At 39.8% G+C, this 24,976-nt stretch overlaps 1 protein-coding gene across 2 annotated transcripts in view; it reads left to right on the top strand.

Moving 5' to 3' along the window:
- The first annotated feature begins 6,699 nt into the window (after nucleotides 1–6,699).
- LOC140463195 (docking protein 5-like) overlaps nucleotides 6,700–24,976 on the top strand; it is a 447,686-nt gene continuing 429,409 nt past the window's right edge. For both annotated transcript variants that reach the window (XM_072556986.1, XM_072556987.1), the window contains exon 1: nucleotides 6,700–7,018. In XM_072556986.1, coding sequence (XP_072413087.1) covers nucleotides 6,953–7,018 — 66 coding nt within the window. In that variant the 5' untranslated portion in view covers nucleotides 6,700–6,952. The remainder of the gene's footprint in view (nucleotides 7,019–24,976) is intronic.

Genomic DNA, 24,976 nt, shown 5'->3' with positions numbered 1-24,976 from the left:
AGCACCAACATGACACTAGAGGAGGCAAGAGTACTGACCATTGTTCAAGTGAATGTACTATATTAAAGAAAATCCATTATGTCATTGGTAATAAAAAGTGATTAATGACTGACTTTCAAGCATATGGAGTTTATCAAATATATTAAATTAGTTTGCAAAATATGCATTTTTCTGTGGTAATTTTGCTTAAAGGAATATAGTATATGTGGAAAATAAAATATAGGAAGCATGATTAGTAAGCTTGCAAATAACAACAAAATTGGTGGCATAGTCCACAGTGAAGAAGGTTATCTAAGAGTACAATGGGATCTTGACCAGCTGGCCAATGGGCAGGTGGAGTTTAATTTGGATAAATGCACTGGCAGGACTTGTACAGCTAATGATAGGGCCCTGGCAAGTGTTGTTGAACAGAGACCTTAGTGCAGGTGAGAATACATAGTTCCTTGAAAATGGGTGTCACAGGTAAAAAGGATGGTGAAGAAGGCATTTGGTATCTGTTCTTTTATTGGTCAGAACATTATGTACAGGAGTTGGGACATCATGTTATGACTGGACAAAACATTGGTAAGAGCATATGTGGGAATACTGCACACAATTCTGATTGCACTGCTGTAGGATGTTATTAAACTGGAAAGGGTGCAAAAAAGGATTTCTAAGGATGGTACCAAAACTGGAAGGTTTGAGGAATGAGGAGAGGCTGGATAGGCTGGGGCATTTTTCACTGGAGTATAGGAGGTTGAGGGGTGACCTTATAGAAGTTTATAAAATCAAGAGGGGCATAGAAACGATGAATAGCAAAGTATTTTCTCCCCCCAAGATAAGGAAGTCCAAAACTAGAATTCATAGTTTTAAGGTGAGAGGAGAAAGATTTAAAAGGGATCTGAGGGGCAACTTTCTCAAACAAAGAATGGTGTATATATGGAACGAGCTGCCAGGGAAAGTGGTGGAGGCAGGTACAGTTACAACATTTAAAAGGCATTTGAACAAATACATGGAAGGGAAAGGTTTAGAGGGATATGTACCAAATGTAGGAAAAGGGTCTGTTTCTGCGCTGTATGAATCTATGTCTCTAACACTTCTTAAGGAACACAAAGTATTTCCACTATCAATAGATTAATGTCAGGAATACATTTCTTTAAATATAAGTAACTATTTGTTCTCTTTGATCTAACCAGCAACGGAGGATGGTGAAGGTGAGAGAGATGATGGATCCAGTGTATGACTGCTCCATTAGTATTTTGCTTCCTACTGCATGATCCAACCTTCCCTCTATTCCCCTTCCAATTTGGATCTCCACAGATCAGTACCTGCTGAGAGCTTGCTAGGAACATCATGATTGAGTTATCATCCAAGAGTTCTGAGGAAGGGTCACTTGACCCAAAATGTTAACTTTGATTTCTCTCCACAGATACGGCCAGGCCAGATAAATGGTGAATGTGCTTTGTACACATCAGTTTTTTTAAGACTTGAGACCCATGGTTTCAGGTTGCTCAATTGTTTATTGCCTCAGTTATTCAAGAATCATTCATTGATTAGCCACTAGGTGGAGTGCTTCATAAGAATAGTGGTTCCTACTTGTGAAGTAAAATGGTCATTGTTCATGGCATGTTTATAACAGCTTATTCCCTGTCAGCTGATTTTGAAGAGTCAATGACTAATACGCCTAAAAAATCATGGCTTCAATTATCTAGCTTTCTTGATGTAGAGGAGACAATACCAAGAGAGGTAAATCTTTATTGAATGAGAATTCAGCAACAAAAAGAATGAGTAAACATTTCTGCAATGCCCTGTCTGGAAAAGATTCTAAGGAAAAAAGTGGTTTTGTCGCGGTGCTATAGAAATGACTACCCTATTCTCATTTTCAAAGATAAGGGAGAGTCTAAAACTGGGTGTTCGGCATAAAATTTACTTAAACGTATGACTAATGAACGCTGATATAAGCAAATGTATGAGCTGCCCTTTAATTAGAATTTGACATTATAAAACTGTGAAACTGTGTGCTAAATACGTTTACATGATATTTAAGCTCTATGAAGAATGTAGCAGTATGAAAGCTGAAGTTATTTTAAGGGACCGTGTTGGAATCATGCCACCCAGTGCATTAATAAAGTGCAGTGCAAAAATAAAACATAGAATGTGGAATGATTTCTACAGTTTATATATAGTCAGGAGATCCTGACAAATGTTCTTACAGCACATTTAATAATGTTGTTGGAATGTCCAATTTAAATGTATATTTATCCATGTTCTTTTGAATAGGTATATAAATAGTGTGTTAGAGGGCTGCATCCAATTCAGAGGTTCAATTGATGTCCAAAATGAAAGAAACGAAGGCTAGGTATTTGCTGACTAATATTGAATCACAACTTTCTAACTCTCAGCCAGTAGTTAATGCACTTACACAAAATGATCTTCATTAATGGCAGTAGAATAATTTGATGTAAAAGCAAACTATTTTAGATGCTAGAAACATCAAATAAAACAACACTGGAATCACTTGGGAGAGAAACCAAGATGACATTTTGGGTTCATAGTCTTTGGTCAGAACTGGAGAAGAATAGAGATGTGACAGATATTGAGCAAATATAAGGGCTGAGAAAGGGTGAGACAGGGAAAGAACAAAAGAGAAGGTCTGCATTAGGGTGGACAGCAGAAGGGATTAAAGACAAAAGGAGCAATGGTGCAAGATAAAAGGAAATGTTAATTGGTCAAGATAAAAAAATCGAGAGAGGCGTAACTAGGAAAAGGGTAATCATCAGTAGCGACAATTCTTTAAAATACCATGATCGGATCATTTAAATCTACCCAAACAGAGATGTGACCTCAGTTTAATATTTTATCCACAAGATGACACTTGCAACAATGCAGCACGTGCACAGTGCTGCACTCAAGTGTGAGCTGTGAGTTTTGTGATTACCCTCTTAACCAAAGTAGCTTGTGACTCAGGTGAGATTGCTCCCAACTGACACAGATCTGGCACGGATAAAATAAACTGCTGTTTTTATAACTTTTCATTCTGTCCCATTTGATCTATCTTAATTCCCTTTCCCCCTCTCTTCTAATTGTTAAACTTCCTGTACTGGATTGACATTGTCTTAAGTATTTTAGCTTATAGCTCCTACATCCAACTGTGAGTTAAATGTTCATTGAAATCCCTTCAGTTCAGTTGGTTACAGATTTATATAGTTTCTTTCCCTGTACACATAGGTCCCTGATCCCATGTAGATGATACTGTGCGACCTGGCTCTCTAATTACGGTCGTAATCACTGCATAAACCAATAAAGAATGTGGACAAATGTAAGTGTAATGAATGCCAGTTCTTACTGCTGACCAACACAGACAGTCCTTTAGTCTGATTATGTAAGAGGTTACATTCCACGTGAGCCTCATTCTATTCTATTTCATCTAATCTTATTATTACAGCTTTGTACAGTATTCCCTTCTCCATCATGTACTTGTCAAGCTTGATCTTTAATCCATTCACACTGTTTGCCTCAACTATGTTATGGATGTGATTTACTTGCTTTTCTGAAAGTGCACGGGTGAGCATGTTAGATAGTAACTAACATAACACCCACTGGCTGAGCCAACTTGCCATTCTTGCCAACCAATTAATTAAGAGCTGATCGGGAGAGGATTATCACAGGCTTTGATAGTCATGTCCTGGGTTGCCTGAAGCTGCTGGCCAATCAGATGCTGGGTTGAGGCCTACTCCTGAGAGAATCAAAAGGCAAGAAGTTAAGTGATTTTTATCAACTAGTTGCAAAGTGAGAGTCATGGGGAGAAGGATGGATCAGGAATCTAACTTTCAAAGGCCACCCCTTACCCTATTTCCAAACTCCCCCATGTTGAAGTAAATTAAGTTTTCCCTTCTTCCACACTGACTTAGCAGACAATTTGTCGTGATTTCCAAATTGGAAACTAGCCACCTTTCTTGCCCATCGGGAAGCCAGATAATCAGAGGCATGACAAGTTGTGATTCTTAAGTAGCCATTAGTTAGTAGCAGCTCAAAGAAACTCTTTGTTGACCTTTTCACCAGCTTAATTGGTGAGTTGGCAAAAAGGGAGCAAATATCTCCTTTGTGACAACTTACCCAAATATTACCTCTTCTTGTCAGCTCTTTTCCACCCTCAGGGAGGGGAAGATTTATCTTGTGTTGTAATGATTTCTATCTCTAACCACTCTTTGGCAGGTACTAAGAGATAGCAAAGATTGTGTCAATTTTGATTTGAACAAACTCTTTTGTCTCAGCAACGTCCATTAATGGTGTCAAATATTTTCCTGTGAATGTCATGTCTTATTTATCAACACTGTGCTCGTAATTCACCTTTACTCAATTATTTAGAGGAACATGGGTGTTGAGAGAGTTAGCACGAGCAATACCATATCCTACAGACAGTTTAATTAAATTAAAAACAAAGTAAGACATTTACATAATGTATTAGTCACTATAAAGTAAAAGTTCCTGATTTATATTGGCAAAGTTTACATCTAATCAAGAATTAATCCGTGATTTCATTAAAAAGTTACCAAATCAGATTATTCCAGGCAAGACAGTTATTAGTTCTCTATAAAGTGAGTAATAAACCAATTAAGTAGTGTTTTCTGCTACAATAACATTGTTTGAGTTACTTTATGGTTTTTATGTAATGCTAAGAAGCCATAGTCGATGTCTTGAGGTAGGACTGCAATGTTATCAGGAACACCACTGAGCTTCCTCAGCTTCTTCAATGAAATTTTGATTGGACTCATGAAATACACAAAGCTGCTTGTTATCACTAAGTTATTGACAATTCATGATTGAGGCTTACCTTCACGTTACAACTTGTTGCTGCAAAATGTCATTGTCAGTGATTGCAGCTTAGGAAGAATTGACAAGATACACTTCAAGAACCAGCTTTTGTATCAAAACTCATTCAGTCGAATAACCTTAGAGTTCCAGTGGTATCGCAAATATACTTTTAGCCAATAGTGATTCATGGCTCGAGAGTACAAGTGACAAAAGAAATCCTGTAACAAAAAGAAACTTACATTGATATAGTGCCTTTCACAACTTCTCGATAACTCAAATCACTTTACAACAATTAACTACTTTTGATGTGCAGATACTATTGTACTATACATAGAGCATAAAGTAGAAAGTCATTTCTACTTGTTACAGTGAAAGTAACCAATATCTGCTCTTACTGATTTCCAACTTGCCTTAAATCCTAAGCATCTGTTGTCAGATTACCTCTTCTTGTTATTGTGACAGATCGAATTCTGTTTCCCAAAGCTTCTGTTGAGCTATAAAAACTCCTGAATCTGAAACAAATTTGGTTACACTGCACACCTTCACTTACCTGCATATTGATGAAATGTTCAGGTTTGTTGGTTTGCTGTAGGCATTGTATAGCTTGCCATGGGAGTAAACCAAAAACTGCATTTATGTCCACATCATTATTTCTGTTCTTCATCCCTTTAGTAAAAGGACTAAGAAATAATAACTAGGCCCCTGGGGAGAATGCAGGCCACAAAAAAATGGGGTCAGGGAGATGATGTAAGCAGCCTGCAGGCAGATTCTTCCCTTCAGGCAGACCTGCCCACAATCCAGGTCTCACTGAAGGTAGATCTATTTATGCAAAACCTTCAATTGCATTGTTTTTCATTAAAACAGGGAGCAAATATACTTGGATCTTCATGATAGAAATTCACTATACGAGTTTATTTTTCCAGAAAGAAATTTCAAAAAATGCTTCCCTTGATTTATTATAAAAAAGGGGGCTTTTTACAGAGATCTGTTTCTCTGTGAAGAACACTGATTATGACCGTAAGGTATATGTACCCTGAAGCTTTTGATCAACATGTAACATGAGAGATTGTTCCTTCAGCATCTGTGCTAGAAAATATGACGTTATAGCAATTAAATGCAATGGGTTATATCAAACTTTATAAGCATTTTGAGTTATTGGCAGCAATGAAAAATGTAAAACAATACCCTTTCTTTTTTATATAAAAACGTTTGATCCTTTGAATCTGAAATTCATATTTTATAGCAAAGTGCATGGCAAAATGAGATTCAATAATTCAATGCATGAGATAATTAAATATTGAGACTGCTTATTTTTATTATTACTGAAACAAATGCAAATAAACAAACATGCTTTTGGTTTTGCATTTGTTATATGCAAAGTTAATTGCAACAAACTTGCTGCACTCATCAAAGGATTTAGCTATTTATGCTGCTGATGAAGTAATTACATATATTTGACAGATGCAATGATTAATAGTTTGAGAACAACTCACAGCTATACTTTATTTAATATCCAGATTTCCTGTGCTAAATTTCACAAAGGTAAAGCCTTCAGGTTTGGATTGCTTTATGAGTCAGGCTTCATGCAGCAAATGTACACTATAATGTACATTTTAAGCAGGGACTCGAATCACAACACTAAACGTAGTCTAGAAAATAGGCAATTGTAAAAATAACAGTAGCTTTCTTATATTTTTCTGAAGGGTTGTTTTAATTTCTTATCTGTTTTGTGCACTGAGCTTTCCATGCAAGTGTAAAATGCTCCAAAAGATTTGCTTTATTGAAGAAGCTAACAATAGTATTTACGTAGGTCTTTGACAGAAGCTGAAATCTTTGGCATCAGAGCATTGTGCTTGAGCCAGTAACTTCATTCTAGTAGACGTGAACCCTTTGACATCAGCCCTTCAGTGAGTGAGAATGGTGGTACATTCCGTGAAGCAGCAATGATCGAGTATCAGCTGATGCGTTCCCACTGTGACATACCGTCTCACTGTCTCTCCCTCACTTTGTAGGTGGAATAAGCCTTGCTGCTAGCCCCTGGGCCGGGAGGTTTAAGCAGATGCTGAGCTGTGGATAAACTGAGAGCGGGAGAAACTGCATTTGGAGCTGGAGTACAGTACTGACATAATATTCAGTAACTGAGCTGAGCAGAAAAGTAATGGCTTCAAATTTTAATGACATTGTCAAGCAGGGATATGTGAAGATTCGTAGCAGACGCTTAGGGGTAAGCATTTTTCTTTAATGCTTTGTTCTTTACGTCAAAGCATTGTCTTTGTGTCAATATTTACAATGAATGGAGTATGTATCATTAGTAATAAGTGTAGCTCAGCTACGAGCTGTTACTGTAGATTAGCAACAAGGGATTATATCCAGAGTTTATAATGATACTATAAATACTGTACTTTGGCTTTGTAATTTCATTGAGCAACATTATCAGGAGGATTGTACATTACAATAAGACACATTCTTGAATGACTTTTTATTATGATCCTGGAAAAGTTACTGTTTTTGCTGCTTTTGTTTTAAACTGAACACATATGTTTTATTACTTGATGACAGATGGGTGTCCCAAATAGAAAATTATGTTGAAATGAAGTAACTAAAACAGTACCTAGTGATCAAAATGAAGTGGTATGTATAAAATTAATATTTAGTTTACATTTGTTGTAATCATTCTAAAACAAATGATTTTACTTCCAAGTGTGTGAAAGAGTAGAGTACAATGAAGGAAAGTTTCTTGTTCAAAATAAATAATGCTTTACCAGAGTATATTAATGAAACGAGCTCGTGAAATTATGAAATTATTTCTCTTCACTTTTCGAAATGTATTTAAAATTCATCACAGTGTATATTGTTTGAAGTTGCATCTGATTGTGGTACGTATCAAGTGGCAACACTATAGCTCACAATGTGAGATGTGTCCTTTTATATTAATATATTTGAAATCATTACTGAACTATTATTCTTATTCATATTTTTGGAAGAGCCTGCACCTATACTGAGTTTCCTGTTGTGTGTATTATTGGTTGTCTACAATATTTATAAATCTCTGTCATAATGAGTTGAAGAAACCTCCTCATAAATGTTAAGCAAGCTCAGATTGAATGTAATTGGTAAGCAAATAAGAAGATGTTTGAAAAGGTCAAAGTTGAGTTAAGGTATCAAGTGAAGTTGAAGTCTATAGTAACTTTAAGTAGCTTTCTTGTAAATAACTGTTTGGCAGTTTTTATTTGGCTTGACAAAGGAAAGATCACAATTTTTTTCTGGACCATATACATGACCGTCTTATAAATAAACAGCATTTGCTTTAATCTATGTCATTGTGCTGGATGATTGAAAGCAAGCATTACAAACACTTTGCTATGAAAACAATGCTCTTTGAATGTATGGTGTTTGAAATTTGGAGAACATGGCGGGGGGGGGGGGGGGGTTTGCGCGGGTAAAAAAGAGTGCAAGTTGATGTGAAGTATGAAGGCATATTATTGAAGTAGTGGTCAATGCTCTGGAAAGATAATGCTATACCTGTCCTTGAGATCAAGATAAAGAAACTGTGAGACACGAACTCCCAAACAACCTCCTGGGCTTAAGTGGTCTAGTGTGAGCCTGTCTGGTTATTCAATTATATCTGTGGTCTACTGAATTAAATTTGCATTTTTTTATTAACTGTTAAATGTACAGAAAACACAAATTTTTTTGTCAGCTATGAACAAGTTAAGGTTCTTTTGGATTGTATTTCAACTTTGTAATGTTTTAAAATGGCACTTGAAGTAGTAGCTTATACAAATAGGAGTAAAATATGATCAATTACAGATGCCATCAATGTGGAGCCGCTGAATTATTGCAGCATAGAAGGATGTTATGTGACCCTTCACTGTCCATGCCAGCTCTCCGCAAGAGCAACTCAGCTGGTTCCGGCACCCTGCATTTTCCCCTTAGCCCTGCAATCCTTATTTTTCTTCCACACAATTACTCAAATCCCTTTTGAATGTCACCTTTAATTCTGCTTCCACCAACTGACAGGCTGAGCTTTTCAGATCGCAGGGACTCATTGCAAAATGAAAACTTTTTTTCCTCATGTTACCTTTCGTTCTTTTGCCATCCACCTTGCATTGCTGTCCTCTGATTCCAGACACTTTTATCAGTGAAAAGTTTCTTGCTGTACAGATCCCACGCTACTTTGAACATGTCTGACAGATCTCTCAAACTTCTCGAAGAAAAACAACCCCAGTGTCTCCAACCAATCTACATAACAGAAATTGCAAAGACACCACTTCTCCAGAACTATACTTGTAGATTTTGTTTCTGAGTCGAGAATGAGGTGCTGGAAATGCTTAGTTGGGCAGCATCTGAGAAGCAGGAGGATTGACGCTTTGAGCAAAAGCCCTTCATTAGGGATGATGGATTTCCTGATGAAGTGCTTTTGTCCAAAACACCAATTCTCCTGCTCCTTGGATGCTGCCTGACCTGCTAAGCTTTTCCAGCACTTCATTCTCGACTCTCATCTCCAGCATCTGCAGTCCCCACATTCGACAGTTTGTTTCTGCACCCACTCTAATGTCTTTACATCTTTCTTAAAGTCTGCTCCTCAGAACTGGACATAATGCTCCACTTGCAGCCAAACCAGCATTTTATAAAAGTTCAATGTCACTTTGCTTTTTGTACTCTCTTCATCTATTTATAAAATTTAGGTTTTTTTTTAACATGAAAGACAAATGTTTTTATACAGCACCTTTCCTGAACCACAGGAATGTTCCAAAGCACTTTTTAATCAACAAACTATTTTTGAAGTGCTGTCATTATTCCAAGCTATACCTGCCTTTGACTCAACATTGAGTTCTCCAATTTTAAATAACCTCCCTTCCCATTCCCAAACTCCCTTCCCATCCCCGACCCCCATCCAAACCCCACCCAATTCCTTCCACTGCTCCCTGCTACCAACCGGATTCACTCCTCCCATTGACCAACTAGGTCATATCCTCTGCCTGTCTTCACCTATCTCCACTTCACCACCCTGCCCTTGCCACCTCATTTATCTACAACTGCCCCCACATCCACCCCCAGCCCTGAAGAAGGGTTACACCCGAAACATCAAATTCTCTACCTCTTAACGCTGCCTGGCTTGCCATGTTCTTCCAGCCTCCAGCCTGTCTAGATAGATCATATGACAGCTAACATTAGCACATAGCAAATTTCCATAAACAGCAATGTGATAATGACCAGATAATCTGTTCTCATGATGTTAATTAAGTGATAGATATTGTCCAGGTCATTAAGGATAACTTACATCCTTTTCAGTGAAAAGATGCCAAAGGATTTTTTATATCCACTAAGGAAGCAGAAGGACCCTTGATTTAACATTTCATCAGAAAAGTGGGAACAGTGCAGGATGCCTTCAGTAGTCCATTGGACTGGCTGTTTTTAATATTTATAGTCAAACTATTAGTGGGGCTTGAACCCACATCCTTCCGATTCAGAGGCATGTGTGCTATCAGCTGAGCAACTATAACATAGGGCCAGGAGTAGGCCGTTAAGCCCCCTGAGCCTGTTCCACTATTCAATGAGATCATGGCTGATCTGTGGCCTAACTCCATATTCCCGCCTTAGATTATATCCTTTAATACATATGCTTACAAAGAATTATCTATTTCAAATTTAAAATTAACAACTCATCTTATACCAGTACCATTTGTGGAAGAGAGTTACAAACCTTTTCCACCTTTTGTAAGTACGAGTCCTTCCTAACATTCTCCTTAATGGATTCTCCTTAATTCTCAGACTATGCCCCTTGGTTCTAGAATCCCCAACCAATGGAAATAATTTATCTTTATCTACCCTGAATTTTCCTGTTACCATCTTGAAGACTTTTATCAGATCACCCATAATCTTCTAAAACCTACAAAAAACAGGCCAGGTTTGTATAATTTCTCTTCATAACATAACCCCTGAAGAACAGGTATTATTCTTATTAACCTACGTTGTACTTCCTACAACAACAATATATCCTCCTTGAGGTCTGGTGCCCAGAACTGCTGACAGTACTCCAAGTCCAATCTAGCCAGGGTTTTGCAATATAACTTCTGCATCCTAATACTCCAGTCATTGAAATATAAAGTCAGCAATCAATTAGCTTTCTTGATTATTATCAGCACCTGTTTGTGACATCTTAAAGATCTCTGTACCTGAACCCCCAAGTCTCTTCGAACATCCACTGTATTTAACTTCATACCAACTAGACAGCACCTTGATGTATTCTTTCTCAGTCTAAAATAGATAACCTCACACTGGCTTATACGTACCACAGTTTTGACCATTCACTTTTTGTATCAATATCTCATTGTAATTTTATGCTATTGTCTATGTTATCTACCATGCCATCTAACTTTGCATCATCAGCAATTTTGAATATATGGCTTTCTATGCCATTATCCAAATCATTAATAAATGACATGAATAATTGAGGTCCTACCTGTGAAATGGAATTCCAGAATGGTTTTAATCTATTTTATGATCAGATGGGGAGGTAGTATCTCTTCTCTTTTTAACCGTCTACCGGACGGACATACAAATATTTAATTTCCTTTAAGACATACAGCTATCACACTTCAATTAAACATAATTAATGAGATCAAAATAAAGGAGCTAAAGGTACAGGGTTTTCTGGAGTGAAAGAAGGAGGAATTTTATCACCAACTTAAAAAAAATTAAAATCATGACATAAAACATTCAGATGTTTCAGCTTAAAAAGGAAAGTTGGGAAACGTATTTATTTCCAATCAGAAAGTAAAGGCAATTTGAACTTTAAGTTTTTAGTGTCTGTGAGGTTTGAGAAAGAGCCAAGTCCTGACTATTTAGCTGTTTACTTGTTTCTTCAGCAGTGGCAAAGTTAGCTAATATCAACATTTCAGTTAATGGTGTTTTTCTAAGTTGCTTTATCATTTGGCATTGACAAATGGTGAGTGGGAGTGTGTATTCCTGTTCTTACATTTTCTCATGTCTCTCTGCAGCTCATGAACAGCTCTTTGAATATAGTTCAGTGCTCTCAAGTCCAGCTCTGTTGCTTTTTTTCAAGAGAGATGATCTGCAAGTGACTTCCATCCCCACTTACCTTCCAGATAGGTGTGCATCAAATGGGAGATATAGATCTGAGTTTCAGTACAATTTTATTCTGAGATCAATTTCACTTACAACTAATTCTTCATGGTTTCATGAGCTTTTTCCAGCCTGGTCAGGAGGTGACAGCAGCCATTTTAGGTTCATAATTGTCCTTTTCAAAAGTCACTTTAGTCCACATAGGACCCTCGTATTGAAATCGGATCATTGGAGCTGAATATCAACATCCATGTTTGCCATCATCATAACATCTCCCGACCACAAAGTACAGATGCAAAGAATACTTCTCCTTTGAATTTGCAGTAAGTGTCCTCCTACCAGATCAATATGAAATAATAATGCAAATATTGAATCCTTATTCACTCTCTTCATCATAACCTGGCTTGAAAACCTGCTTTGGGATTGGCAATGGATTTATGCACCAAGCTGCGCCATGTTCCAAAAACTTAACCCTTCACTGCCACGTTTCATAATCCATTTTTTTTTAATAAATTAGATTTCTAGGAGGTTAGTGGGTTTATCTCCCACAGGGTGCCTGGATTTTCATCTTGCACCTAATGCTCATTTAACCTTACATCAACTTGATCTGACTGGTTGGGGTTGAGACTTGGTTTTGATCCTTTGATATCCCAGGTCGGTCTATGTTTAATTCACTGCGATGTCCCTGTGACCTCCACAGTCATTCCTACTGGTAATATGTTCCATTCTCTTTTCTGTTTGTTTTGGGAATGGGTTTGTCCCAAATGTTTCCCAAATGTTTTTATTGGAAGACTACTGCCACAAGGTGAATGTTCAGCTTTGGTTCTACTCCCTGTGACTCTTCCATTAAATGAGGCTTCAGTTCTGCCCTACTTGCTGCCTTTTATGTGGCTATCGGTCTAGCTTTGGCACTTTTAAGTTTTCATGATCTGTCCTGATCATTTCTGGTATCTCTGACTTATTTTCGGCCCTGTTTAATTTGAATGATCCTTCTGGGCTACTTCAAATCATAGGGTTTTACAACCCCCTGTAGAACTTCTGAACCTATCTCTATTCCTGGCCTCTGTCATTTTCCACTAGTTTAATCAGGCAGACTCTTCTTCATTAAATCTAATCCTCACAAAATTTGGTACCATTGAATTTCTGAACCTCCATTTCCAGCTTACTTGGTGTAGGCTGCTGTTTCTCTCCAGCCTCCCTGTTCTCTCTCTGCTGTCCTTTTCTGCTTGAGGGGTATATGTTGCCAAATTATTTTCAAACAAAATACTTATCCTTGACCTTGGCAAATTTAGGATGACCTCCACTGTTTTGAGAGGCCACAAAAGTTCACTCTCTCAGTAAATTGTAACCAGTGCCACTTCTTTACACTTCCCCATGAACCCTTTTGTCAGCACACTGCAATTTAGTTTTCAGCTAGGGGAAGAATCTCGTGTTTTTGTGAAGTGGAAAGGTCTGTGAGCATGCAGTTTCTCAGATAATGTGAATTCTCTTTCTGTTTTTTTTAAGCAGTCACCATTCCTTTTGGTACAAACACCTGACAGCTGTCCTGATCCACAGTCATGCCTGAGCAAACACTGACATCTTTAATGCTAGAGACACTGATTGTGCAGCCTGAGTTTCTAGAAAATATTGGAGCCAATGATTTTCTTTTATATACCCAGGGCTTCCTGCAATTGTAGATCTTGAGGCAGCTTCTCACTTCTCTTAATCTGATCTCTCCTATTCCGATCTCTCTGCTTTGTTCTCTTCTCTTTTTAGTTTGTCATAGTGCCCATATTCATCGGTCAGCTTTGTGCTTTGTCTGGGTCCTTGCCCTCTCTTTCAATCAACATGAATCCAAATTGTAAACAGTATTTAGTTGTTAGTACCTTGTGGAGAATTAATTCAGCTAGCTTTTGTAGATGGCATCAATTTTTAGTGCCTCTACCCAATGATCAAAAGCATGCTGCTTAAGTTCAATTTCCTGATATCACTGGTCAAGGCATTTCTAAAGATTATGGAAATTTTGCCGGCATGCTTCTAGCTCCTGCTGGGGCACATTTTAAAAGTCCTTGTGCTGTGTCATTGTCAGTGGTTGTCTGCCTGGTACAAAGAGTTTATACCTTGTGAGTTTGCCTATCAACCTATTCTGTAATAGTAGTACCCAAGGATGAATTGGCCACTTTAACTGCTGTTCTAAGCTTTCCAATGCGATAAAGATGGTGTCAACCGTTTCTGCATAAAACCTAGAGATTAAATGTGCAAACTTGAATCAGCCCTCAAGACCAAGTCAAGTATGGTTCAGAATGACTTTCATTGTCTATCCTTTCCTGGAATTCTCCCTCTTTATTATCTGTTGGAAATGAAAAATGTGTTCCTGGAAAAGTGGAGCAGGAAGAAGTGCTTATGCCCGAAACGTCGATTCTCCTGCTCCTTGGATGCTGCCTGACCTGCTGCGTTTTTCCAGCAACACATTTTTCAGCTCTGATCTCCAACACCTGCAGTCCTCACTTTCTCCTATCTGTTGGAAATGTATTCTTAATTCAGCTTTAATTTACTTTTACTTAATTTACCTCTAAATGCGTAGGCTACTCCTTCTAATTCTTCCAAGGACAAGTGTTTACCTTTTCATATGTTTGTTCACCCTGCTCCACGAAGACATTGATGTCAACTGTGGGCACCTCAGCACTTTTAAAAATTTGAGGAACAAGAAAACCTTCTCTGTAGTTTCTTTATTTTGAGAAGTTTTCAGAGAAACAATTTGTTTCATCAGCCCAATCTTTCATTATTCAATGGCTTGTAATTGCACCATGAGTTTCTAAATTTATGACAAGGTGAACAGGGGGAATCACTTCTCTTTCACCGCCTCTCAGTTGGTCACACATAGTTTAATTTATTTTTAGCATGCAGTCATTGCATTTAAATTAAACATAATTAGCTAGATCAAAATGAAAGAGCCAAATTAGAAGAATTATTTGAGTAAAATAAATAGCATTTGACTTAGCGACCAACACCCACCCCCCCCAGCAAAAAAAATTATTAAACCCACACAAACACAGATAACTTAACAAGTAAGAGGGCATCTAGTCATGACAAAAACGCAAGGCAATTGCTGTTTAATATTCTTAGCATCACTGATAATCACCTGAGGCCTGACAGTTTAGCTGATGTCTCGTTTCATTGACAGTGGTGAAACTTACTGATATCATTGAATTCTCAGTGAATAACTATCTTTTCAAGTTTTTTTTCACCAGACACTGGCTCTGAGCTTGAGAGAGAAACTTAGCTTCTATTTCTTGATGCCCGAAACGTCAATTCTCCTGCTCCTTTGATGCTGCCTGACCTGCTGTGCTTTTCCAGCAACACATTTTCAGCTTCTATTTCTTGATAACAAATCCACTTTTTCTTGTCTTTCCTTTGTTATTCAAAAACAGCTATTGAAAGACAGTGCAGTGTATATTCCAGAGTCCAATTCCATAGTCCTTTTTCAAATTTGCTGATATACAGGTGACCTATGGCCCAATAAATAACCTTCAGAAGAGTGTAAAACAAACAAATGTCACAAAATTGCATTTCATTGCCTTTTATAACCATTTTAGTCAGGGGTCAGACTGATCTTTGTTTTAAAACTCATCATTTGCACAAATCTCTCTCCCTATTCTCATCACTTGTCCATAAGCAGATTGTTATTTAATTTTCCCCATTTTGAACAAAGTTGCTGTACTTCCCCACTCCCTCTGCTGAGAGCTCTGACTTTGTAAGGATCACAACAGCTCTATGGCAAAGTTAATTTCAAAGAAGGGTTTAGTTCACATATAGTTCGTTGGGGCAAGCATAAAGGATATCGTTTGTAACATAGGCACACTGGCAAATGTACAAGCAGAAACTGAATCAGAAAGGATAAAGAGATAATTTAATTAGCAAAAACTGGAGTACGGATTAACTCTGTGATACTACTCAATGAATATCCTTGCTTTTAAGATGGAGTCCAAATGTCCACAGCAGGAGTTAGAAATCCGCAATCCATTTATGAAGCTGGGTTGATAGACCTGCTGGTAACTCAGGAGTCTGGTAACTTAGGCAGCTTCTTCTCTTTGAAATTATTTTGAAGGACAGTGAAATGGGTTGAAGACTCAATAAAGGGCTATTATGAGGGCTCAACAACAAAGCTAAGGAAAGTGAGCAGATTAGGTTAAGGAGTCAATAGAAATGTAGTGACAGACCTTTAAGGGAATATTTCAGAAAACATAGAGCGCATACATTCCATTTAGAAAGAAAAATTCCAACTAAAAATGTAAAAGTCAAATTTAAATAAACAGTATGATTAGATTGGATTCTCTACAGTGTGGAAACAGGCCCTTTGGCCCAACGAGTCCACACCAACCCTCCGAAGAGTAACCCACCCAGATCCATTTCCCTCTGACTAATGCACCTAACACGATGGGCAATTTAACATGGCCAATTCACCTGATCGGCACATCTTTGAACTGTGGGAGGAAACCCAAGCAGACACAGGGAGAATGTGCAAAGTCCACACAGACAGTTGCCTGAGGCTGAAATCAAACTTGGGACCCTGTTAGGCAGCAGTGCTAACCACTGAGCCACCGTGCTGCCCATATAATTGCGCAACGTTTGGTGGCATATCAAAAGATTGAACATTTTTTTTAAAAGCAACTATTTCCTAATAAGAAGGGAAATTTAGTATGAGAGAAAACAAGCTAAAAGCATAAAAGAAACAGTAAGAGATTCAATAGATGGTAATAAATGAAAATATTGAATAGAGGGAATATTGGTCCAATGGGAATTGAGCGCAGGGAATTAATAATGGAAAATTGTCATTGTCACCAATAATGAGTATGGTTCTCCATCGAGGAAATTCTGTGTCACTGATCATGAGTTCTGTGGGTCCTCATGTGGCTGATGAGTCCAATCCTAGAATCATAGAGATGTACAGCAAGGAAACAAACGGTCCAACCTGTCCATGCCACCCAGATATCCTAACCTAATCTATTCCCATTTGCCAGCATTTGGCCCATGATCCCTCTAAATCCTTCCTATTCATATACCCATCCAGATCAGTTTTAAATGCTGTAATTGTACCAGCCTCCACACCACCCTCTGTGTGAAAAAGTTGTCCCTTCAGTCTTGTTTATAAAGAACACACTGTACTCACTCCTATAGACTTACAGCAAGGTTACATTTACTTCTCTGTTCTTGTGCTGGGAGTTCTCCCAAACAGGTTCCTCCAAGGCCAGCTGTGAATTTCACTGTTTGTTAATTTTTCCTACATGCTCTCCGATGTCCAGAGATACATGAACTCAAACAGCGCAGGTAGTAACTGTGCAGATTCACTGCTGTATTGCTTAACCTCTGACCACATATTTGACAGGTATTTCCAGGAGGTGGAACTGGTCTTTGGCCTTGAGATCATTGGCATTCTTTTCTCCAGTTCCTTTTCTGTACTACCTCTTGATGTAAGGTATTCTCAAAGAATTGTCTCCTCACACAGGAATTTCTTCCAAGTTAGTTTCTGCTGAACGACGGACTCCCATGCAAAGATACCTATGTTGCATTTCTTGATGGATGACTTAAGAGAGTCTTTGAAATGTTTCAGTTGTCCTTCTTTCCTTTGAGTGCTGTCCTTGAGCTGGGTGAAGAGAATTTGCTTTAGCAATCAGAGCGCTTGCATCCAAAGCATGTTGTCAGTCCAACAGAGTTGGTTTCGGCTAATTATGTTCTCAATGCAACTGATGTTAGCTGCTTCAAAGATGCTGATGTTAGTACACTATCCTCCCAGCTGATGCAAAAAATCCATCACATTGAAGATACTTTTCAAGGGCCTAGAGGTGGTGTCTATATGTAGTCCAAGTTTCAGAACCATATAGAAGAGTTGGAAGGATGATGAAAGGAGATGTCAGATAAATTAGTTAACTTTGCATGGGTCTTCATAGTGGAGGATACAAGGAACATCTGAAAAACAGCTGTAAATCAGGAAATGAAAAGAAGCAGAAACTCAGGAAAATCACAATCACAAAGGGAGTGGTACTGAGAAGATTGTTGGAACCATAGAATAACAAGTCCCCAAGGCCTGACTGGTTTCATCCTAAGGTTTTGAAAGAAGTGGATAGTGAGGTAGCTAGTTTTAATTTTGCAAAATTATTTTGTAGTAGCTCCATTAGATTGTGAGCTCCGTTATTGAAAAAGTGAGGGAGGCATGGCCCAGACAGCCTAACATGAAGAAAATGTTGCAAGTTATTAGTTACAGTGATATAGCAGGACAAAAGAAAAATTCCAAGTATTCAGGCAAAGTAAACATTTTTATTTCCTTTAATGACGCCATATTTAAAGACTTTATTTCAGTTCTTTGAAGAAATAATATGTGCTGTGGATAAAGAATTAAGTGAATGGGCAAAAACTTGGCAAAGAGGAAATTTAAAATTGACCATTTAGCTGAGTGATCTCAGTATGCTCATTTTTGTTTCACAACAGGTTAGAATGCAGGTGCAACAAACCATGAGGAAATCTAATAGAATGTTATCATTTGTTGCAAAGGGAGTTGAATTACAAAATTAGAAGTTATATAGTGCATAGGTGAGACCACATACAAGACCAGTCTGCTTATTTAAAAATTGTGTAAATGTATTGGAGGTAGTACAGAGAAGGTTTGCAACACGAATACTTGGAAGAAAGGGTTGAGGTATAAGGAAGGATTAGAAGGTTAGGCTTATATCTGCTGCTGTTTAGAAGGGTAAGTGGCAACTTAATTGAAACATTAATATCCTGAGGTGTTTTAACAGAATGAATGTGGACAGGATATTTCCTCTGGTGAGAGAATTTCAACATTGAGGTCACTGTTTTAAAAAAAAAGTCATCCATTTAAAACAGACAAGAGGAGAAATGTTTGCTCACAGAGGATCCTTACTGTTTGGAATGGTCTTCCTTTATAGCCACTGAAAGCAGAGACATGGGCAGAATTCTACAGTGCTATGAACAATGTGGGCTATAGTAGGATTTGTAGCTGAATCAAATGGTAAGTCCAAGTCAGGAATCATCTCCACATTGGGAAAATTTCACTGCATCTATTGTCCTTTTTCCAAGTGGTAAGGCGTGTCTCGCTGGGTAGCAGTAAGTTATCAATTAAGGGCCATTCTAGCTTGTTAAATGTTTATTAATGGCCTGATTCCGTTTATTCAACTTGCTATCTTACTAAATATGCCAAATAAGTTAATAAGAAATCTCAGCAAGGAAATCAGAGTGGGTATCTGGTGACTTCAACTGCAAGCCATGAGGATCTTCCATATTCTTCATCATCAATCAGTATTTCAGGGTTTAATCCATAGGCACTAGTCTCTCAACTCCTTGTCAATAGGCTTGGCATCTGGCATTTGCCAACCTCCCGTGACCATTATGGCATCTGTCTAATGCAGGTTCATTAGGAAACACAGCAGGCCACTAGCATTGAAAGGCTGCAGGAGTGCTATTTTACACCCAACTCACAGATTGGGCCAGCCTGCATTTCAGGGCTGCAGTCTTGCTGATATGGCATCTGCCTGTATGCTTGTCCCATCCATGCCTTGCCATGTCATTCACTGTTAGTGTGTTACTGCTTTGGTCAGCATCAAAGGCGATCAATACTGTCACACTGACATGCTGTTTCACAAAGGCACACAAGCAGGTTGCTTTTCATGTCCATGAGTAGGAATGGAATTCAAAGGAGAATTGGTGAGAGTACAAGCCCAACATGCTCCCTCTCATGTGAAATGTAGGAGCAGCAAGGTCAGATAACCCTAAATGTCTGGAGTATTCATGACTGGTTAAGAAGGAATGGAAAGGCTTTTAACAGGTATAAAGAGAGAAAAGAAAACTCCTATAGATATAGAATGTGAAGGGGAGAACTTCATAAAACAAAGACGGGACATGAAAAATTACTGGTGGGTGGATTAAAGAGAATTCCAAAGCATTTTATATCAAGAGGAAGAGGATAACTAGGAAAAATATAGGAAGTACCAAGGGGACAATTTGTGCTTGGAAGTGAAGGATATTATTGGTGTGTTAAATAAATACTTCACATCTGTCTTTACTTTGGAGGAGGATATGGATCGAGAATTCAGGAAGAGGAACTGTGAGGTTTTTGAACAGTTTGACATAGGGAGTGAGGAGATATTGCAGGTTAAAACTGGACAAATCCCCAGGTCTGAATGAGTTGTTATTCCAGACGGTTATGGGAGATGAGGGAGGAAATTACACCCAATCTTTAATTCCTCTCTGGCCTCAGGAAAGGATTAAAGGAAAGCTATTATGGTTCAACTTATAAAGAAAGGCAGGACATATAAACCAGGGAATTACAGACTGAGGTCATGCCTAAAATAATTTTTATTAAAGTTTCCGAAGATGTGACCGAGTGTGTAGATGAGGGTAGTGGGGTTGATGCTGATACAGCAAAGCCTGTGTCAAAGTCCCATATGGGACACTGATAAGCAAGGTAGAATGGCACACAGGGGATCCAAGGTAACTTGGAAAGTTGGTTCCACAACTGGCTAAGTGGTTAATGACAGAGTGTGGTGGTAGAAGGCTGTTTGTGTGTCTGGAGGCATGCAATAAGAAGCAGTGTTGGGTCCCTTTATTGTTTGCATGTTTGCAGAGACATGATGTTTGGCTGATTTGTTGACAATGAAGAAGGTGTTAGATTATAGGAGGATATAGATTAGATTACCTACAATATGAAAACAGGCCCTTTGGCCCAACAAGCCCGAACAAGTCATGATTTTCTGAAGAGTAACCCACCCAGATCCTATTTTTACCCCTGACTAATGCCCCTAACATTACTGGCAATTTAGCATGGCCAATTCACCTGACCTGCACATCTTTGGATTGTAGGAGGAAACTGGAGCACCTGGAGGAAACCCACGCAGACACAGGGTGAATGTGCAACCTCCACACAGTTGCCCAAGGCAAGAATCGCACCTAGGTCCCTGTGCTGTGAGGCAGCATTGCTAACCACTGAGCCACCATGCCACCCTAGATGGGTTTGTTAGATGGACAGATCAGTGGCAGATGAAATTTAACCATGATAAATGTGAAATGATGCACTTGGAAGCCGTAAAGAGACAAGGGAGTACTCAATGAATGGCAGGACAGTAGGAAGATCAGAGGAACACGGGGATCTTGGGATGTTAGTCCACATATACCTGAAGATGACAGGACAGGTTTATAGAGTATTTAAGTACAAGACACTTGCATCTATCAGTCGTTACTTAGATGATAAGAGCAGGAAGATTTCTACAGAGGTGTACAGGACTTAGATTAGGCCACAACATAAGTACCGTATGCAATTCTGGTCACTGCACTACAGGAAGGGTGTGATTGTACTGAAGGGGGTGCCGAGGAAATTCACCAGGAGATTGCCTGGAATGGAGTAGTTTAGCTACAAAGGGAGGCTGGGCAAGGTCAGGTTTTGTTTAATGAAGAGAAGGCTGAGAGGCTGAAGGCAGAAATGTATAAGATTGAGGGGCATGAATAGGGTAAATAGGAGATCGCTGTTCTACTTAATTGAAGGTTCAATGACAAGGGGGCATAATTTAAAGTGAAAGGCAGGAGGCTTAAAGGGGTTTTGAGGAAAAATGTTTTCATCTAGAGGGTGGTTGAATCTGGAATGCATTTACTGGCGGGGAAGTTGAGGCAGGAAATTATATAATCTTTAAAAAAAAACTTGATGAGCGCTTGAAATAACATTATTTCAAAGTCAGATGCTGGAAATTGGGACTAGAGTAGATTTTTTTGGTCAGTGCAGATTCAATGGGGCCTCTTCCATACTGTATGATTCTATGAATCTATCGGAGGGTGGAGGGGACTATTGATGTATGACGTCAGATATGAAATGATGCCAGTTTAACAGCAACAGCATGTTCAAATGGGGACTGCTGTTTTTCAGGGAGTACACCTGGGGCACAGTGTGCACACAATCCATGAGCTTAGCCATGGTCAATAACTTGCTTGGGAGATCTGTCTGACTACACCAGCGGTCTGGGGAATTCTTTCAACAGTCAGGGAACTGTAAAGACAGTGGTCAGGGGTCTCATCAGTCATGTCTACTGACTGTTAACTGAAGGTGGTCAGAGATCTGGAGTGAATACAATCCAGTGTGTCCATCCATCAATAGTTAAGACAGTCCGGGTAGTGGAGGAGCAGAAATGGGAGCAAAGGTGTACCACCAAAAGGGTTGGGAGAGTCCAGGCAGAGAGGAAAACCAGGCATTGGTGGAGATAGAATAGCAAGGGTGATGAAGCAGGGACACTCAAGTGTGCAAAACAACATTGGAGGGCATGGTAGGCTATAGGAGAGTTAATGGTAGTGACCACCACTCTGTCCTCTACAGGGGAAGTGTGAGGAGCATCAATTAGGTGTAATATCAGGGCTCAGTGGCAGGGAGGCTGGTGGATGTCAAGTTCAAAGTACTGGGACTCTACAAGGGAGGGCTGATGATTAGAAATCAGCTGCCGGGGTGGTGTGAGATTAAAGGGAACATGGTAAATGGGTGCGGGTACCTGGCTGCAAGGTGGTGCTCAGTGTGATGGTATCCATCATGAGCTGCAGACCATGCCATCACGTGCCCCTTTCTACATTTGTAATACAACTGTAGGGACAAATGAGACGCTTCAGGTAAGATATGGTGAGAAATTTCAGTGGCCATTATGCTAAGAATCCCTTTTAAAAAACGTGATGGAAAGCAAATGTCAATTTTTTTTCCAAAAAAAGTTCTGACATTGGATACTTTTAAGGCAGAGCTGTTTAGATTTTGCAATGGGATGGAAGTTATCAGGGTTTGGTGACAATATTCAAGGATCAGATCAGCCATGAACTTATTGAATAGCAAAGCAAGATTGAGGGGATAAGTCACTTCTTTCTGTCTGTTCCTGACATTCCCATCACTGAGGCAGAGATTAGAAAATCCTGCCCTATGGATATACTGAAGTCACCTAAATTGGAAAGGTCATGTGGGTGATTGGTGAGTACAAATGGAGGAAGAGATTGACCTTGCTATCTTTGGTAACCTCAGCTCTTCCATGCAACAGGGTTTTCCAGTGGGAATGTGAAATTAGTAAGGTGAAAGGCCACATATCAGATTATTGCTATTGAGGGAAAAAAATCAGCCATTTTAGATTTCTCTCTTCAGGTCATCTAAATATGTCACCAGCAGGTGGTAAGGTGTCTATCTACATGTATCTACGTCTCATTCCATCTACACCCCACTGAAATTAACTTCTATCCAATCGAGAAACTCCATGCTTCAGAGAGCTGACTGCAAAAGGCAGGTGTGCACCTTCCTCCGCTACATTGATGACTGCATTGGTGCCACCTCGTGCTCCCTTGAGGTGGTTGAGCAATTCATCAACTTCACCAACACATTCCACCCTGACCTTAAGTTTACCTGGACCATCTCTGACACCTCCCTCCCCTTCCTGGACCTCTCCATCTCCATTAATGATGAACAACTTGACACTGACATTTTTTATAAACCCACTGACCCCCACAGCTACTGGATTACACCTCTTCCCACTCTACCTCTTGCAAAAATGCCATCCCGTATTCCCAATTCCTCCACCTCCCCCATATCTGCTCCCAGGAAGACCAGTTCCACTACAGAACACACCAGATGGCCTCCATCTTTAGAGACCGCAATTTCCCTTCTCACGTGGTTAAAGATACCCTTCTACACATCTCGTCCACATCCCGCACCTCCGCCCTCAGACTCCACCCCCCCAACCATAACAAGGATAGAACGCCTCTGTTGCTCACCTTCCACCCTACCAACTTTCGCATAAACCAAATCATCCACCGACATTTCCGTCACTTCCAAACAGACCCGACCACCAGGGATATATTTCCCTCCCCATCCCTTTCCACTTCCGCAAAGACCGTTCCCTCCATGACTACCCGGTCAGGTCCACGCTCCCCTACAACCCACCCTCCCATCCTGGCACCTTCCCCTGCCACCGCAGGAACTGTAAAACCTGTGCCCACACCTCCTCCCTCACCTCTATCCAAGGCCTTAAAGGAGCCTTCCACATCCATCAAAGTTTTACCTGCACATCCACTAATATCATTTATTGTATCCGTTGCTCCCGATGCTGTCTCCTCTACATTGGGGAGACTGGGCGCCTCCTAGCAGAACGCTTTAGGGAACATCTCCGGGACACCCGCACCAATCAACCACACCACCCCTTGGCCCAACATTTCAACTCCCCCTCCCACTCTGCCGAGGACATGGAGGTCCTGGGCCTCCTTCACTGCCTCTCCCTCACCACCAGATGCCTGGATGAAGAACGCCTCATCTTCCGCCTCAGAACACTTCAACCCCAGAGCATCAATGTAGACTTCAACAGTTTCTTCATTTCCCCTTCCCCCACCTCACCCTAGCTCCAAACTTCCAGCTCAGCACTGTCCCCATGACTTGTCTGGACTTGTCCTACCTGCCTATCTCCTTTTCCACCTATCCACTCCACCCTCTTCTCCCTGACCTATCACCTTCATCCCCTCCCCCACTCACCCATTGTACTCTATGCTACTCTCTCCCCACCCCCACCCTCCTCTAGCTTATCTCTCCACGCTTCAGGCTCTCTGCCTTTATTCCTGATGAAGGGCTTTTGCCCGAAACGTGGATTTCGCTGCTCCTTGGATGCTGCCTGAACTGCTGTGCTCTTCCAGCACCACTAATCCAAAAGAAATTCACACAGGAGTCAACTACTCTGACAACAAGATATACAAAGCACAACATGAGCATGAGCCAACAATGGCTGTGGGCTGGTTTGCAAAGGTATGATGACTCCTGCAAGAGGCCCAATGATGACAGCACGCATTTGACTGAAACTGAGTTACAGGGCTCAATGCAACTATTTGATTATGAAAGACTGTCGTGGAGATGAAGACTCAGGGTCTGCCGGGAATTACGTCCTCCATCCACTAGCTGCTGGATAAGTACCTGAGTCCTCTCTCACTGGGAGGGAATCTTGAAGGTGACAGCAGTCCTCAATTTCAATGTTTATTAATTGTATGTCTACAGGAGATAATTAGTACATTGTTGCTAAAGCTCACCGATTTATTATTCCCCCTTAGA

Source organism: Chiloscyllium punctatum, chromosome 37, assembly GCF_047496795.1.
Source record: "Chiloscyllium punctatum isolate Juve2018m chromosome 37, sChiPun1.3, whole genome shotgun sequence".
NCBI lineage: Eukaryota > Metazoa > Chordata > Chondrichthyes > Orectolobiformes > Hemiscylliidae > Chiloscyllium > Chiloscyllium punctatum.
The sequence above is the reverse complement of the archived record's forward strand: the minus strand, read 5'-3'. Positions and strand labels throughout refer to the sequence as shown.